We start from the raw sequence: 17,250 nt of genomic DNA on the forward strand, positions 1-17,250 counted from the left end.
ACCAAGGCGAATGCTCATGCCACACAAGTTCAAGTAGTGCTTCGCTCCCACACTTCTTCCGGCCCTCAGTCTCTCAGGGAGATGCTTGACTTCCTCTCAGCCCCAAGACACTGGCTGGCCCATGAGATGAGAGAGAGAGAGAATGAGAGAGAAAGAGAGAGAATCAGAATGAGACAGAAAGAGACAAAGAATGAAAGAGAGAGAAAGACAGAATGAAAGAGAATGAGAGAAAGAGACAGAGAGAATCAGAGAGAGAGAGAGAGAGAGAGAGAGAGAGAATGAGAGACAGAGAAAGAGACAGAGAATGAAAGAGAATCAAAGAACCAGAGAGAGAATGAGAGAGAGAGAGAGAGAGACAAAATGAAAGAGAATCAGACTGAGAGAATCAGAATGAGAGAGAGAGAGTGGGGAGAGAGAGAAAGAGGGGGAGAGAGAAAGATAAAGAGGGGGAGAGAGAAAGAGAGAAAGAGTGGGGGGAGAGAAAGGGGGACAGAGAGAAAGAGAGAATGAGAGAGAGTGGGGGGGAGAGAAAGGGGGACAGAGAGAAAGAGAGAATGAGAGAGAGTGGGGGAGAGAGAAAGGGGGAGAGAGAAAGAGAGAAAGAGAGTGGGAGAAAGAGAGAGAGGGGGGGAGAAAGAGAATGAGAGAGAAAGAGTGGGAGAGAGAGAGAAAGAGAGAATAGGAAAGAGGGGGGCGAAAGAGAATGAGAGAGAGGGGGAGAGAGGGGGAGAGAAAGAGAAAGAGTGGGGGAAAGAAAGAATGAGAAAGAGAGGGGGAGAGAGAAAGAGAATGAGAGAGTGGGGGAGAGAGGGGGGAGAGAGAAAGAGAGAATGAGAAAGAGTGGGAGAGAAAGAAAGAGAGGGAGAGAGATAGAGAAAGCGAAAATGAGAGAGAAAGAGTGGGAGACACAGAGAGAGAGAGAGAGACAGAGAGGAGGGAGAGTGCCTGAAGGACCCCATCCCGTACTGGGAGTCCAGGTGCTTCAGCAAGCGGCGCACTGGATTCGTATTAGTGGTCCACGAAATTTACAATTATGAAGTTGGTGGTCCCTGAGGTCCAAAAGACTGGGGACCCCTGGCCTAAGACCATCGGAAAACACATATTTTTGATGGTTTTAGGAATAACTTTATCGTTGGGGGTCACCACAACACGAGGAACTGTATTAAAGGGTCGCGACATTAGGAAGGTTGAGAACCACTGCCTAAGCTGCTTGCCTTGCTTCGCTTGCCTGAATCCATTCCATCAGCAAGCAACTCCCTGCCTGCAATCAAGCAGGCAGGGAGTTGTGGACTTCAACTCCCAGAATTCCTCAGCCAGCAAAACAAAGCTGGCTGAGGAATTCTGGGAGTTGAAGTCTACAAGTCTTAAAGTTGCCAAGGTTGGAGACCCCTGTTCTATTGGGTAAGTTTTTTTCCCCTTTGGGATCTTTAAAAAAAAATAGTTAATTGGGGTTTTTTTAGTTGTTCTTTTTTAGACCTAGCCATTTAAAGTTTAGGAAGTTTTAAATTTAGCTTTCATATAAAAATAAAAATAAAATAAAATAATATTTGTGCAGCTTTCTGAGATTTAGTGTGTTTCTGTAGTGTTTCACTCTAACTACACAAACACACAAAATCTCACAAAGCTGTATGTGGAATTTTGTGTGTGTAAAGTGTGAAAGTTGGGTTTTTGGGCTTTTTGTGGCTGTGTGAGGTTCCTGCTTGTTTCAGGGGCCATTTTGGGTCTAGCACAGCTGCTTTTACATTGTGGGTGAGCCAGTTGATGTTTTTTTAATTTTTATTTGGTGTGCGTTGGAAGAGGGGTAGTTTTATATGGCGAGTATAGCCCAAACCCTATATTTTAACAGGAAAATTCGGGGGTCGTCTTATACGCCCAGTCGTCTTATACGCCGGAAAATACAGTACTTTCTCAAAAATGATAAAGGAACATATAAATCTAAAACCAGAAATATTTCTGTTGGGTAGTATATCAGAAAAATATAATAAAGGGACTATGTATCTAATACTACATGTATTAACAGCGGCTAGTAATTGCACAACATTGGAAAAGTGTGGAGATCCCTACAGAAGAGAAGATAATAAAAAAGATACTAGAATGTGCAGAAATTGATAGATTAACACTTGAAATTAAAGAGAAGGAAGACACGGAATATTTTGAAATATGGGATTCGTTTTATCAATGGTTAACTAACAGAAACAGAAGTTAGAACTTTTAAAATTATAAGAGAAGGACTAATTTTACTATGAGGGCTTATTACAATATGTTTATTATTAATATGAATTAGTATTAATAATTAATAAGTATTAATATTATGATGAGAAAACACTGTTATTATATGACCACTACTAAAGAACATTATTACTATCATGATGTTGTTTATTGCTCAAACTAATTTTAACCAGACCACACACTGTCTAGATAAATGTTGAAATTGTTGCTCTTTCTTTATATAGCCAAAAAAAAAAAAAAAAAACTTTCTCAAAAGAATTGAAGGAAGAATTTACTTATGTGCATGCTCTAGATTTACATAGAATGAAATCTTTAGAATAACTTTTTAAAAAGTTGGTTGACTTCTGAAAATAGATGTCCTTGCCCTTTGGCAATTTTGATAATGTTACTCTTTCATCTAATCCTGAACTAAAATTTGAAAACTGGATAAATGTTTCCTGTATCTAAATGTTTAATACCTAAACTTGTCTTCATCTTCATTCTCACACATATTCCATAGATCAAGATCCATGAATTTCAGTTACCTGATGAGCAAGCATTTTGGCTACATTCCTTAGCACTGGATTTTGAATCTTTGTTTTAAAGCAAGTTTTGATTTGGTTCTTAGAAAGTTGGCCTGCATCTGCAGAGAAAATATATTCTCTGAAACATAAATAGCAAAGAACAAAACAGAAAACAGTGAGAACATTTGGAATCACATATATCTTTGAACTGAATGTAAGACAACACACGAATAATTTCCCTCATAAATGGAACACAGTGTTCTTACCAAGAAACCTGAGCCTACACAAGACTCTCTTCTGTGACTAAAGTGGGAAGTAGGAATTCTAGTACTCTCCAGATAATTACAATGTTCATAAACTCACTCAGTATATAGTGAATGGCCTGTGATGATGGGAGTTGCATCTGAAAATATCTTGGTGTTGGCAATAAGGAAATAAGAAGAAGGAGAATTATGGGCTCAATGTGCTAATCAGCGAAACTGAACCCTTTAGTGACAAATGACAGAAAGTTCAGAAGCAGTACCCCATTTTCTTTGTATTCCTTACTGGTATAATTAAATCTGCATTTTATGCAGAGTAAATGATATATTTCCCCTTCAGAGCACATCTATTTCTGATGCTTTCTAGCATCTACAACCAAAAATGCCTCCATAGCTATTTTAAGCAAAACCATTAAAAAAAAAAATCCTTAGCTGTCAAAGACACAGAAACAGTTATAAGATTATCTCTCAATTTAATGGCCACGACAATATATTCATTTTCATTTTGATTTCATGAGTCTGCCTTGCAATGCTAAAATAACAGATAGAAAGCTGAGACCCAATTCCATTCATTGGCTGGGTTACTCATATTCCTTGAAGTGGAATGGGCTATATCTTTTAGCTGTATTTAATCTAATCTGCCTTTAGATAAGGATAGCATTGGTAAAGGTCCTCTCCCCCCCCCTCTCTCTCTCTCTCTCACACACACACACACACAAACACACAAGCATGCACACAATTGCACACAAAGCTCTTAATTTAGGATGGGGAAGCCTTCAGCCTATGAGCTAATCACCAGGCTGATCTAGCTTGTGTTGCTGCAAGTGAGGTTCTGTCTCTAAAATGACAAGTTAAGAAATTTTCAACCAACTAATACTAACCTGTGTTTAACCCAGGTATCTGACTCATTGGCTTTTTCTGTGTAATTTTCAGGAAGAAATCCCCGGCATCCAGTTTGATGAGATATACCAATTATCCATCCATCACATATTTCATGTTGCTGTGACCGATCAACATATATAAGATCCCCTGAATTCAACATTAATTCATCAATATTTTGAGGCTTGTACTGGAATAAGGCCCTCAAAACCTTAACAGAAGCCAGTAAAAAGTCAGTATTAAATTGAAAAATATTTTATCAAATCCAAGAAAAGTTACATTTGCATATGTTTTTTTGAGCCATTAACCTGATTCATAATGTTGACATGCAATTGTAACCATAACCTTACATCATTAAGCATGTCCTTCACTTGATTAAGAATATTTCTAAAATTCACTTCAGAATTAAATCCCATTGATTTCAATAGAATTTAACAAAAAGGAGATGGGATTTGACTGCTGGAAAATCAGCTACATTATATCAATAATAGGAGAAAACATAGAGTGGACTAGGTGATGCTCTTGGACTTTCAAGAATGTGATAATCTGATTGTGTGAAATATTATCATGGAAGGAACACTTGTCTTTTGCAACACAATTATCAATGACAGTCAAAATAGTTGCTCAGTAATGCATAGTTATTATGGTTAAATCAAACCCTTTTCAGATCTCTACAATTTTGCACTATACTTATTTTTATGTATAAGATTCAAATTTTAATTCAATAAGAAATTCTTCAATAAATAAATTGACAAGTATAATGTTTTTGATTCATTTGTTTAATTGGATTCTTTTTATCTACTTTTCACATTTGTGTGGTGAATGGTGATCATGTTTTAGTTCATATTTATGCAGAAATATTGAAAATTTAAAAGGTTTCACAAACTTTTTTTTATTGAAAATGTTTTTCAAATACAATTCCCCCCCTTTCCCCCCTCCCTAACCCCCCTCCCCCCTCCCCTCCCCCCATGGCTTCTCCAAGATTAAATCCAAATTAATATCACATTATATAATACTTTTAAGGTTTCACAAACTTTTAAGCACTGATCAAACATTCACAGATTTTAATTTTAAGAGATTTAACAAACAGAGCATGCAAGTATGATGGAAAATTACTTTGGTTTACATTTTAGTGAAAACTTATCAAGTTTATATTTTGTGAAGTAAAACTCCTATTATAAGTTCAACATATTCAAAATTGTATGATGCAGTATTCCCATCAAAACTATGCATGAATTATAACGATTTGGGCAAAAAGTGTACAAGATTCATATATTAATGAAACAATAGAAAATGGCATTCAAGAATATTGCTTTGAATAATTCTTTAACAGGTTCAGAGTAGTTATTCATACATATATGAATATACTGTATGTATGAAAATTAATATATCTTTTTGAGTGCCATTCTAAAAATCCATAAAAAGATGAGTGAACTTAGAAACAGAGCAAGCCTGAAGTGGACAGATTCCAAGTAATACACCTACCTGATAATGGACAAAGCGCATATCCCTAGAATAGAGAACTGCCACCCACTGACAACTTTGTTTAGGGTTGATTGATTTGGCCAGTTGTTCCAATGTCTTTTGATGAGGAGGATAAAATTTGTGAGCTAAAGTGAGGTGGAGTTGCTTTGTTGAAGGCTTCACACAGCAATCTACAGACAAAACATAACCAAACAGTATCTACAAGGCTGTATCAGGTATTACTCTATTATTCTCAGATTTGCATTCGAAAAAGTGTTGCAGCATTGAACTGATGCACAGAGAAATCATATGACCAACTCTTCAGAAAATAGCTCCCTTGCTTTCAGTGGTATACGTAGACCCCTGTATTATTAGAAGTTAAATACATACAGGCAACTATTAGAACATATTCCAATACCCACAAAGCTACACAGAAGGGGCTGTTATATAGAAGAGGAATGTAAAAGATAGCTTCCCCTCTCACAAACCTGCTTCTCTACTTATACATTATGATTTCTGGGTTATTGTTACCTGCTAAGACTGTGGCCTCTGCAGCAAAAGCAGCAGCAAATGATTGGATGACATTTGCAGGGCCATCACTAAGAAAGAAGCCAATGTAGGTGCTGGAAGAATGTAGTGATAGGGAAATCATCACAGGAAAACTGCTGGAAAATTGGCTACCGGCTTTTTCTAGAGCTTCATATAAGCCATCAACTTTTTGGTCTTCACACTGGGGGGAAAAAAGCTCTTAAATTAGAGTTACAGACAAAGAGCTGTGTTAACCATTGAATGTAGTATAATATATAAAACTAAAACCTTTAAAGTAAAGATGACAAGGATATGATCAATAACAACTGAAATAAGTACAGGTCATTTCATCTAGTACTGGCTTCACTTCTGAAATCCAAGACATATTTCATGCTGCCACAAGTCTCCTGACTATTTTCTTGCTGGCAATTGCTCAGTTCTTCTCATGAACAAATTGGAATTCTTCCAGCAGGACACCAAGGTTGTACAAAAACCAGCATCCTGTCAGCATTCCACTCTATTCTACTCTATCCCACTTTCTCTGTTTCTCTTGCAGCATTTCTTCTTGCAGCAAGAGAAAAAAGCCACTCAGTTGAAAAAGCACAGGGAAATAATGGCAATGGTGTCTTGCAGGGGCTATGTGGAGTCACTCAGCAGAAAATATTAAGAAGGCAAAATGCTTGCCTATTAAATCACCTTCCCAACATCTCCAGGGCCAACACTGAAAAATAAACTTCATAATATTTCTTCCTGTATCACAGATGAGAATGAAGCTAATGAGCTCAGCTATGGAAAAGCGTCACTGTTGTAAGAATAGTAAGTGTGACATAAATCCCAGATTAGCACACATGCAGAATGAAATTACCTCTGAGTTTAATCTTTAGCTTAACCCAAATAGTGCATTAAACTTTACACAGCAAGGGAAGATTGCAACAATAAGAGATACCAGAATGTTATTTAAGCCTTTTGTCATCTCACACACAAAAGTAACTTACTGTGAAGAAGTCAGAAAGTGTAATGTGTGGGAAATTTTCATGGGCTTTGTTTTTTCCACACTGGCATTTGCTTTCTCTCCAAAACTCCAGCAGAATGTCATTCAAGGGACCCATTGGACACAAATAGAGGGCATATTCTTGAGGGATGGGATCTTCTAAAGAAGGATCATTGGCGTGAGAATGCAACCTGCAATTAAAAAGGAGAATGGATCAGTTATTGTTTTTTGCATTTTTCAGCTAAGGCACCACATGAATAGAAAGAATGCAAAGAAGAGTGATCTAGCACTCAGTAAGGTCTACTGGCTTCCCTTCTGAGAAGGGATAAGGTGAAAAATTAGGCAACTCTTTCTTGCATTTTAGAATACTTTTAAAGGAGAAAACAGCTGTTTTAAGCCTTGTAGATCCTTAAAGCACCCACTTAAAAACTGACTAATTATCTCAGAATGTATGCTACTGCCACCTATTTTAAGGTATGGCCCTTCACATGTTGCATTAAAGCCTAGTTAATCTCTCAACTTGTCCGAAATTGCCCATAGAAATGTAGAATGGGAAAAGTGGTAATATAATACTTTTTTTTTATTTAGGGCAAGTTGTGCTAAAGCTTTTCAGACAGATGATTATCTGATGACCTCCACTGAAGGGAAACAAACCACTTTGTAAGACAAATTCACTAGTTGATAATTTATTGTCATGTTTATGGATATTCTCTATCATCCAGGTCATGGTTGTCCCAAAGGTACTTTTTCAAAGATGTTTTTTTATTGTCATGAAAATCCTCCTAATACCTAACTCCTCTGCATGGCAACCATTTAGACTTTTGCTGTCATATCATAGTCTTCTTCTCAGTAAAACACATGCCCATCTCCTCCATTGTTCCTCATAGGAATTGGTTTCCAGGTCTCTTACTAACTAAGTAGCCCTTGTCTTTTACTTGTGCCAATTGGTCAATGTTCCTTCAAACTATGATATCAAAACTAAACACATCTCGTTAGAAAGAGATTCAGAAACGGAATTAGTTAAAGATTGTATGATTAAGTGGGCACAGAATTTTGAAGAACCAGTGATGCTGGAAACTTGGGAAAAAATTTGGGTTCAGAATGTTAAATTTACACAGTCGCAAAACCTGAGAGAAAATTTTTATAAAATGTTTTATAGATGGCATTTAGATCCTAAAAAGTTGTCATGTATGTACCCTAATGTTCAGCCAAAATGTTGGAGATGCGAATGTTTGGATGCTACGTATTATCATGTATGGTGGACCTGTAGGAAAGTTAAGGCTTTTTGGATAAAAATTTGGTGGGTCATGCAGAATGTTTTGAAGAAAAAAATTCAATTTTCTCCACAATTGTTTTTATTGGGTATAGTTAAGGGTTTTACACGGGGTGAAATAAAACTAATATTGTATATGATAACAGCAGCAAGATTGTTGATAGGTAAATACTGGAAGAATGAAGCTTTGCCTACTATCGAGGAATGGACTTTGAAGATGGCCAGTTTTGCAGAGATGGCGAAGATTTCAGCGTATTTAAAAGATTGTTCACAAGAGACTTATGAATGGGAATGGAAAAGGTGGATAGAATATGTTCAGAACAAATACCAAACTAGAAAGTATCAAATAGCTTTTATTTGAAAATAATGTATTAGAAATATTTTAATGTAAAGAGACAAAGAGGAAAAATTATATAGGGGGAGGGATGGGTTCAGGTTTATTTATTAGTGTTATTAGTTATGAGTATGTAATAGGGAAGTCTGGGGGGGGAGGGTTGGGGAGGGTTAGGGAGGATGGGAAGTTTGGGGAGGGTGGGAGGGTGGTGGGGGGGTGAAAAAAGGGGTGAAAATGTAATTGTAAAACTTTTGCAATAAAAAAAAAAAAAAAAAAAAAAACTAAACACATCTCCAGAATGGAATTGTTAAAACAATTCTTGTTACAAAAAGTCCACTGAGCTTATTCTAGTTTAAAAGTACCCTAGGTTCATCCTTCTCAAGATTAAATAACAGCTAAGCCAACAATAAGATATTTAGGATAATTTTTCTTAAATGAGACCCAATTTCGGTAGCATATTTTGGTTATGTGCTGCTCACAATCATTTGTCTCTGAGATTATGAAATAAATAATAAATAAATATTTGTTCCCAGAACTGTAAATGTTATAACTTTTACACATTTAATAATCACATTTTTAAAGAATCTGATCATGTCAGTTTCTGGTAGTTCTGATGACAAAGCAGTCTTTCTCCACTGCCATGTTAAATAATTGTCCATGAATCAGTAGAAAATAGTGCTAGCATAATGTTTGATTTTTCCTTTGCAGATTCCTACCCCACCTCTTTTGTTTCTATTCTGAATGGCCGCGTCCATTTTTTGAGTGTGTGTTGCCCTCTGTTATTTCTGAGGAATTCCAAGCTAGTGGGAAACAGTCACCAATTCCAATAATAATACCGCAGTGGGACAGAAGGGGCAGTGGTGGGATTCAGCCAGTTTGCACCACTTCGGGAGAACCGGTTGTTAACTTTCTGAGCAGTTTGGCAAACTGGTTGTTGGAAGAAATCATTAGGGCAGAGAACTGGTTGTTAAATTACTTGAATCCCATCACTGAGGAGGGGGTTTGGGGAGATGACCCTCCTTTCCTGCTTTACCCTGCACAGCAACGCAAGAGGAGATGAGATTACATCTTAATTTAGGAAGCCCACCTAACAGCTACTAGAAGGCTTGCTGAAAGATTTTGAAAGAATGTCCATTCAAAACCATAGAAGTTGACTTGCCAAAAACTGCAGTTTTGAAATATCACATTAGATATGTCATACTGGCTGCTTTTGAAAGAGGTATATACTTTTCCTCTTTTTTTCAAGTAGGTACTGTTCTTTCAAATCCATATATTTCTTCACCTTTTTTTAAATGGGGAGGAGAAAAATGACAACAGAGAAGATTGCCAAGGAAGTGGAAAGAAAAGTTATGTCCACACCACCTTGAAGTTAGCCAATAGAAACTGAATTGATCCACCCCTTTTGGATAACTCGACTGAGCCATGTCAACAGCATGGGCAGTGAAACATGCCATTTTGAAATTGTTAGTGGTTGCTGTCAATTTTGGAGAGGAAACAATGCAGGAACAACTAAGAATGACTGAAGAATGCTTCAAGCTTGGGCCAAGGATGAGAAGACAATTCTCAAGGACCAAAAGAGCAAACAGATTATCAGGGGACTTCATACCTTGATTAGATATTAGTGGGAAAGGCTCCAAGGTAGGTAGGCCGGGTGTTGAAAAAACACTGTACTCCTTGCATATAGTCATGACAACAACACACTCTGAGAACCTCTTTACCAGCCATAGCTCCCTGAGGCAACTTTAATAAATATCCAGATCCAAGGAGCTCTTCTTTCATATCATTTTTGGAGTGTATGCAGCTCTATTCTCTAGATCAGTGTTTCTCAACCTTGGTTACTTTAAGATATATGGACTTCAATGCCCAGAATTCCCTAGCCAGCATAACATAGCTGACTGGAGAATTCTGGGAGTTGAAGTTGGCAGTTCTTAGGTTCAAGGTTGAAAACATTGATTTAGATAACATAAATGAAAATCAGGGCTCTTCACAATAGAGTTATTGAACCAGAAAAAAACATTCAAAATAAATTTCTTTGCAGCAACATGCCATACTACTTTATTTAAAACATTTAAATAGTTATCCAATTTATATCAAATTCTGAGCAGCTCCCAATCAGTAATTAAAACCACATCAAAATTTACCATTGTATTGCTGCTTCTGCTGTCTTTTGTCCAGTAGCTGCCAATGCCTTTAATCTATGGAAAGAACAATATATTCATTTTGTGCAAAAAATGTGATAGATAATGTTTAAGTCAGTGGTTCTCAACCTTCCTAATGCCGCGACCCATTAATACATGTTGTGGTGACCCGCAACCAGGGGTGGGTTCTAAATTTTTTTACTATCGGTTCTGAGGGCGTGGCTTATTTTGTGGGCATGGCTTGGAAGTCATGTGACTGGGTGGGCGTGGCTAGCTGGTCACGTGACTGGGTGGCCATGGCTATTTGTATAGGGACTACTCAGAGGACTGAAAAAAGTCATTTCTGACAGATCCTCGCACTTTTGACTGGTCCTCACACTTATGACCATACTCACATTTATGCCAGTGCAGCATTCTTAACAACCATGTCACTCAATTCACAACTACTTCTCTTCACCATGGTGATAAGATAGGGCAAAAAATGTAAAATGTGAGGACAGTCGTAAATTCGAGGACTGGTCAAAAGTGTGAGGACCAGTCAAAAATAACTTTTTCAGCCCTCTGAGTAGTCCATGTGCACAAAAGGACTACCCAGAGGGCTGAAAAAAGTGATTTCTGACAGGTCCTCACACTTTTGACCAGTCTTCGCACTTATGACTGGTCATCATGCCCATTGTAGCATTCTTAACAACCGTGTCACTCATTTCACAATTGCTTCTCTTTACCATGGTGACAAGATAGGGCAAAATTGTAAAATGTGAGGACAGTCGTAAGTTCGAGGACTGGTCAAAAGTGCGAGGACCAGTCAAAAACAACTTTTTCAGCCCTCTGAGTAGTCCATATGCATAAAAGGATACAGCAATAGAGAGGGATGAAGGAAGGGAAGGGAAATTAGAGTAGGAGTGAGGGTAAGAGAGGGAGGAAGAGAGAAGGAGAAGGAGAAAGGAAGAGGAAGTAGGGAGGAGAAGAAGAGGGGGAGGGGAAAGAGAAAGTAAGAAGGAAAGAAAAGAGAGAGGTGGTAGGTTTGAGGAGAAAGATTGCTGTACAATAAAAAAGATGAAAGGGAAGAAAACCAACCCCAAACAAATATAGAGATATTAAGATAAAGAATGAATTGTTAAACTTTAAAGAATAAAAGAGAACAAACATGAATAAATAGCAATAATTAGAAACACACATACAAATATACAATGTATTTTCTTTGAACAGAGTATTTGGCCGGTTCACAAATTTAAATAGCGTTTAGTCATTTCAATTAAATTTACAATTTCTATATTTTCTTTTTGCCATATTTATTCCTCATCTATTTTTTAAAAAAACCAATATTACCCTTCATCCTCATCTCTAATCTTAATCAAATTCAATTTTTCCCTTCTATTCTATATTATACCCCTTCCCATTGTCATCTATTTTTATATCCATCCTCACATTGGCTAATTATGTAATTATATAATACAGTTGTTTAATACAAATTCAACATTTTAATATAAATCAATTAGTTATATAACTATCTTTTTTGTATATCAATCAATATGAACATGAATATTCCAATTATTTCCATGCAATCCAATTTGTTACAAATCAATTAATTATATTTACCAATAATAATAAACCAAATAATTTCCCCCATATATTCCTCCAAACCACAACTTAACCATTTCTGCTTTCAACACAATATACAATTAATATTATCTCAATTATTACAATTCCCTAGTTAAATAGAGCTTTTTTTCTTTTGTATTTTAAAATCTTGAACCTCCTCTCTTGCCCTAAATTTCCCATTGTTTGCAGTTTTGCACCTACCTTTTTTGGTGAGGAAAAAGAAAAAGAAATTTCTCTCTGCCTCATTTTGTCACGTTGCAGCAAAGACCCTGCTTTACTTTCAGTTTCGTTTTTTCAGCATAGCTAGGGAAAAAAAAATCTGTTCCTCTCTTTGCAGCTAGCAACAGAGCCCTCCGCAAAACAGCTGAGAGCAAATCAGCTGAGAGTCCGGAGGCTGATCAAATCAACTTATGGTAATTAACCTATGCTGAAGTTGAAACAGGCTGTTTTTTTCTATTTTTGCAGGCACCGGTCTTCTCATTTGTTTTCTTTTAACACTGATCAGCTGTAGGGCGGCTCTTTGAAGCCCCGCAGCAAGAATTTAAATGGTTTGTTTCCCTCTAGCCATCAGCTGGGACTCAGGAGGCAGCAATAGATTGGGAGTGGGCGGGGTAAGCGACCGGCGACCGGCGATCCAACAGAGGCAGAGGGTGAGGGTGAGTGAAGGCATGGGAGGGTGGCGAGAGAGGGCTTTGGCGACCCCTGTGAAATGGCCTTTCGACCCCCAAAGGGGTCGCAACCCCCAGGTTGAGAACCGCTGGTTTAAGCAGTGTGACTAAAGATTTGGCTTTGCCATATATATAGCTATTGTTCTAGTTGTTAAGGCACCAGGCTTGTAATCAGGAGATCAAGAGTTCTAATCCCTTTCCAGTTAAGTATGAAACCTGACTGGGGGATATTGGGCTAAAACCCTATACAGATAGTCTTCAACTTATAACAATTCACTTAAAGACCATTCAAAGTTACAGCAGCATGAAAAAAAGTGACTTGTGACCACTTTTCATCCTTATGACCATTGCAGCATCCCTATGGTCACATGATTTACCATATATTCGGATGCTTGACAATTCATTCACATTTATGATGGTTGGAGTGTCGTGAGGGTCACATGATCCCTTCTGTGACCTTCTGACAAGCAAAGTCAATGGGGAAGCCAGACTCTGTTACTAATTAACAACTGCAATGATTCAGTTTACAAATGTGATAAGAAAAGTCGTAAAATGGGGCAAAACTCACTTAACAAATTTCTCGCTTAGCAACATAAATTTTGGGCTCCGTTGTGGTCGGAAGTTGAGGACTACCTGTACTCTCAGCCCAATTCACCTTATAGGGTTATTGTTGTGGGGAAAATAGGAGGAGGGAGATTAGGAAGATTGTTTACTGCCTTGGATTATTTATAAAAATAATAAAAGCAGGATTAAAAAAATAGAAAAATCACTAAGTTCAAACCTTGGTGCTAAAAATATTCTTGTACACGCAAGCATTTCAATAAGGCATTACCTTTTTCTGTCTTTTCAGCTGATCTGGTATAAGGATGGAAACTGTCTTGTTAGTTATAACAAAGTTAATGTGCATATAATTGTCAGTGAATCAGCAGCAATTCTCCAGTTCCTGTCCTCTAAGTTTAAAGATGGTTTTTACACATGATAGTAACCACCACTTGGACATTTCCTCTTGTAATCATCGGCATGCAAAAATTACAGAATACTTGAATTTTAGAAAATTGTGCTCTGATTAATTGGAGAATTAGATTACTTCTTCTTAAGAAATATTGAATAAAGCAATCCTATCTGTGATTTTACAAACGTTTGACATTTAAAAGGTAAAGGTAAAGATTGATGAAACTTAGGTAGTTCTTGAGTTACAATAGTTCATTTAATGACTCTTCAAAGTTACAGTGGCCCTGAAAAAAGTGACTTATGACCATTTTTCACATTTATGACTGTTGCAGCATCTCCATGGGCACATGATCAAAATTCAGATGCTTGGCAACTGAGTCACATTTATGATGGTTGCAGTGCCCTGGGGTCAAATGATAATCTTTTGTGACCTTCTGACAAGCAAAGTCAACGGGGAAGCCAGATTCACTTAACAATGCTGTTACTAACTTAATAACTGTGGTGAATCATTTAACAACTATGGTAAGAAAGATTGTAAAATAGGGCAAAATTCACTTAACAACTATCTCACTTAGCAATAGAAATTTTGAGCTTAATTGTGATCATACATCGTGGACCACGACCACCCATACCTGCTGCCAAAATTCTACAATAGCATAAAATTAGGCATTTAAAAAAAAATATTTCCTCCTTCCTGGTAAGATTTTTTATTTTTTATTTTAAAAAGCTCTATTAATTAGGAAAAACAGGATAGTGCAGTGGCTCAGTGGTTAAGAAGCTGGGCTTGTTGACTGGAAAGGTTTAAGGCCTGAGTGCCATCAGATGAGGTGAGCTCGCATCCTCACCCCAGCTGCTGCCAAACTACCAGTTCGAAAGCATGCAAATGTGAGTAGATAAATAGGTATCACTAATGGTCGGCAGGTAACAGTGCTCCATGACATCATGCTGGTAACATGACCATTGAAATGTCTTTGGACAGTGCTGGCTCAAAGGCCTTGAATGGAGATGAGCACTGTCGCTATGGTCAGCAACAATTAACAGAGTAAAATCCTCAGGGAATTATTTACCTTTTACTTTTGAGCAAAATTAAGCTATTATTAGTTTAGACCAGTGATGGCGAGCCTTTTAGGCACAGAGTGCCCAAATCAAAAGGTGTGCGCATGTGCGCGTGCACACCAGAGCACCAGAAACTCGACGACCAGCTAGCCTGTGTGCATGTGCGCCTTGGAAACCTGACGACTAGCTAGCTGAGCTGGGGCGATGGTGCATACGCCCACAGAAAGGGCTCTGTGTGCCACCTCTGGCACAGGTGCCATAGGTTCGTCATTATGGATTTAGACTCACTCCTTAGCTGATATAGATTAGCAGCTCATTTGTAGGTGTGACTGGGAGAGAGAAGGATGCAATGGATCCATCAGTATTAGTGTGTCCATTGATATGCCTCTTTAGCCCTTGTTTGATGTTGGGTCCAATGTCAGAATGAACCTGCTTTAGAGGCTTTCATGCAGCTGAGTTTGTCCCTCTGAAGTTGGAGCTCTTTCCCCACCTTCAGAAGAGAAAAACCAAAGAAGCTTTTATTCCTCAGATACCTTTCCAGGAATATTAAGGTTGTGGCCTACATCGGTTGTCATCCAAATACTGCAGCCTTCTTGAATTGTATTTATTTAGAATCACGGTGTATCCTGCCATTCTACTCCAAAAAGCTGAAGGTGACTAGTAGCAACTGCATTAATAAGCAAGCTGTTAGACCCTATACAAAAATAATCATAGAAACCCAACAATTAAACATATATTGATTTTTAAAGAAACAATAGACATAGACAATGGACAAATAAATGCTACAAGCTAATTTAAGTTGTAGTTAACTATAAGCTAACTAAACTAATTTACATGCTAACTAAAAAAATCTCTCCCTGCCAGGGGAATTAATCAGGAAATATTTCTGTGTCCCTACTCAGAACAGATTTGAGTCCATGAGGTCCTTAGTATATTTAAGTGAATGAGAAATGTAAATGTTTTTTTCCCAAGCCTGCTACTAAACCCTTGAACTTAAATTATTCCTAAAATGTTATTTGCATTGTAAGAAGTAATTCATCAGAGCAAACTCATTTGAAAGCAGCCGGTAAAAATTATTCATATGCCAAATAGCAATATAAAAGCTAGCACTTTTGGATTCAAATTATAGAAATTGGCTATCCAAGAACAAAAGGAAATCATTCAAAGCACCCCTAGAATTCTAAAATCAGAACGCTGGAAGGGACATTATACAGTAGCTCATTTAACTTAGTTAGTTGCCTGCTTGCTTTGGGAAATTCAAAGCACCCAAAACAAGTGGTTGCCTAGTCTTTACCTTGCCTCCTTAGTGTCCTCACAAAATGACACATTCAATAATTCATTTGCTTACTATTGTAGAGTTTTAAGAACTTTCAGAATTTTGTCTCCTTTAAGAATTTAACTTCAATAAATCCCAAGCAATATCCAGTTTTAATATTTTATTTGTTTTGCTTTGGTCCAGGTTTACTTTAGATGATTATATTGTAATTGAATTTTACAACACTGCCAAATAATATTATCCAGTAGATTAACCTGAAAAATGTAGGCATATCCTTTGTCATATCCAAGAACTGAATTTGCTTTGTTCCCAAAGGAGATGCTATGCTACAAATGAATAATTGATGACTCCATGTGGCCTTTGTTTATTTATTTATTTATTTATTAAATTTATATACTGCATTTGAACTTTGGTGCTGCATATACAATGGACAGCCAGGACAACCAACAGAGAGGTACTGAACTGTATAAAACCAGACAAATCACTAGAAGCCAAAATCACAAGACTACATCTGATTTACTTTGGCAATGACATGTGTGCAAATTCCTTGCAGAAATCAGTGATGCTAGGAATGGTTAATAGACCAAGAAGAAGGGGCAAGCAAAGAACTTGCTGTCCTGATATCATTAAAGCTGATACAAAGATGAACATCCAACAACTGAAAGAAGCTGTGCTGGGTAGCATGGAGAGCACTTGCATATAAAATTGCCAAGAGTCGGACACGACAGAATGGTTAAAACAACAATATACCGACCATTTCACGATTGAGTAATTCTGGGTGGCTTACAACACAATAAAAACAAAAATATATAAACATTAAAACATTGAGAAACAATAACATGTTAAAATTAACAGAAATTGGGTAAACTGGGAACCAACACATAAACAGGGTGGGGGTGAGATGTTCTTCTTATAAGCTCTTTTCATGAGCTCTTCTAAACATAAAAGGGTGGATTTCTGTGACTGTGACAATAACTGTACTTACGCTGTATGTACAGAGAAACCAGTGGCCAAGAGAGGCTCCAGTAAGGAATTGGTACTTCTGTTTTTTCTCTTGTTTAAGACCTTTGAATAGAGCTGAGTCTCAGCTGCCGCCAT

The 17,250-nt window shown here is 37.4% G+C and overlaps 1 protein-coding gene across 1 annotated transcript in view; it reads right to left on the reverse strand.

Annotated features, from left to right (window-relative positions):
• The window catches only part of UBASH3A (ubiquitin associated and SH3 domain containing A), a 29,217-nt gene extending 11,967 nt beyond the window's left edge, over positions 1 to 17,250 (reverse strand). Inside the window, exons 1-7 of the mRNA XM_070943603.1 lie at positions 17,138 to 17,250; positions 10,603 to 10,656; positions 6,859 to 7,045; positions 5,867 to 6,065; positions 5,357 to 5,526; positions 3,874 to 4,082; positions 2,754 to 2,871 (exon numbers count right to left, since the gene is read on the reverse strand). Of these exons, the coding sequence (XP_070799704.1) occupies positions 2,754 to 2,871; positions 3,874 to 4,082; positions 5,357 to 5,526; positions 5,867 to 6,065; positions 6,859 to 7,045; positions 10,603 to 10,656; positions 17,138 to 17,250 (1,050 nt within the window). The remainder of the gene's footprint in view (positions 1 to 2,753; positions 2,872 to 3,873; positions 4,083 to 5,356; positions 5,527 to 5,866; positions 6,066 to 6,858; positions 7,046 to 10,602; positions 10,657 to 17,137) is intronic.

Source organism: Pituophis catenifer, unplaced genomic scaffold (assembly GCF_029215685.1).
Source record: "Pituophis catenifer annectens isolate HBS135680 unplaced genomic scaffold, rPitCat1.0.hap2 SCAF_4, whole genome shotgun sequence".
Lineage (NCBI taxonomy): Eukaryota > Metazoa > Chordata > Lepidosauria > Squamata > Colubridae > Pituophis > Pituophis catenifer.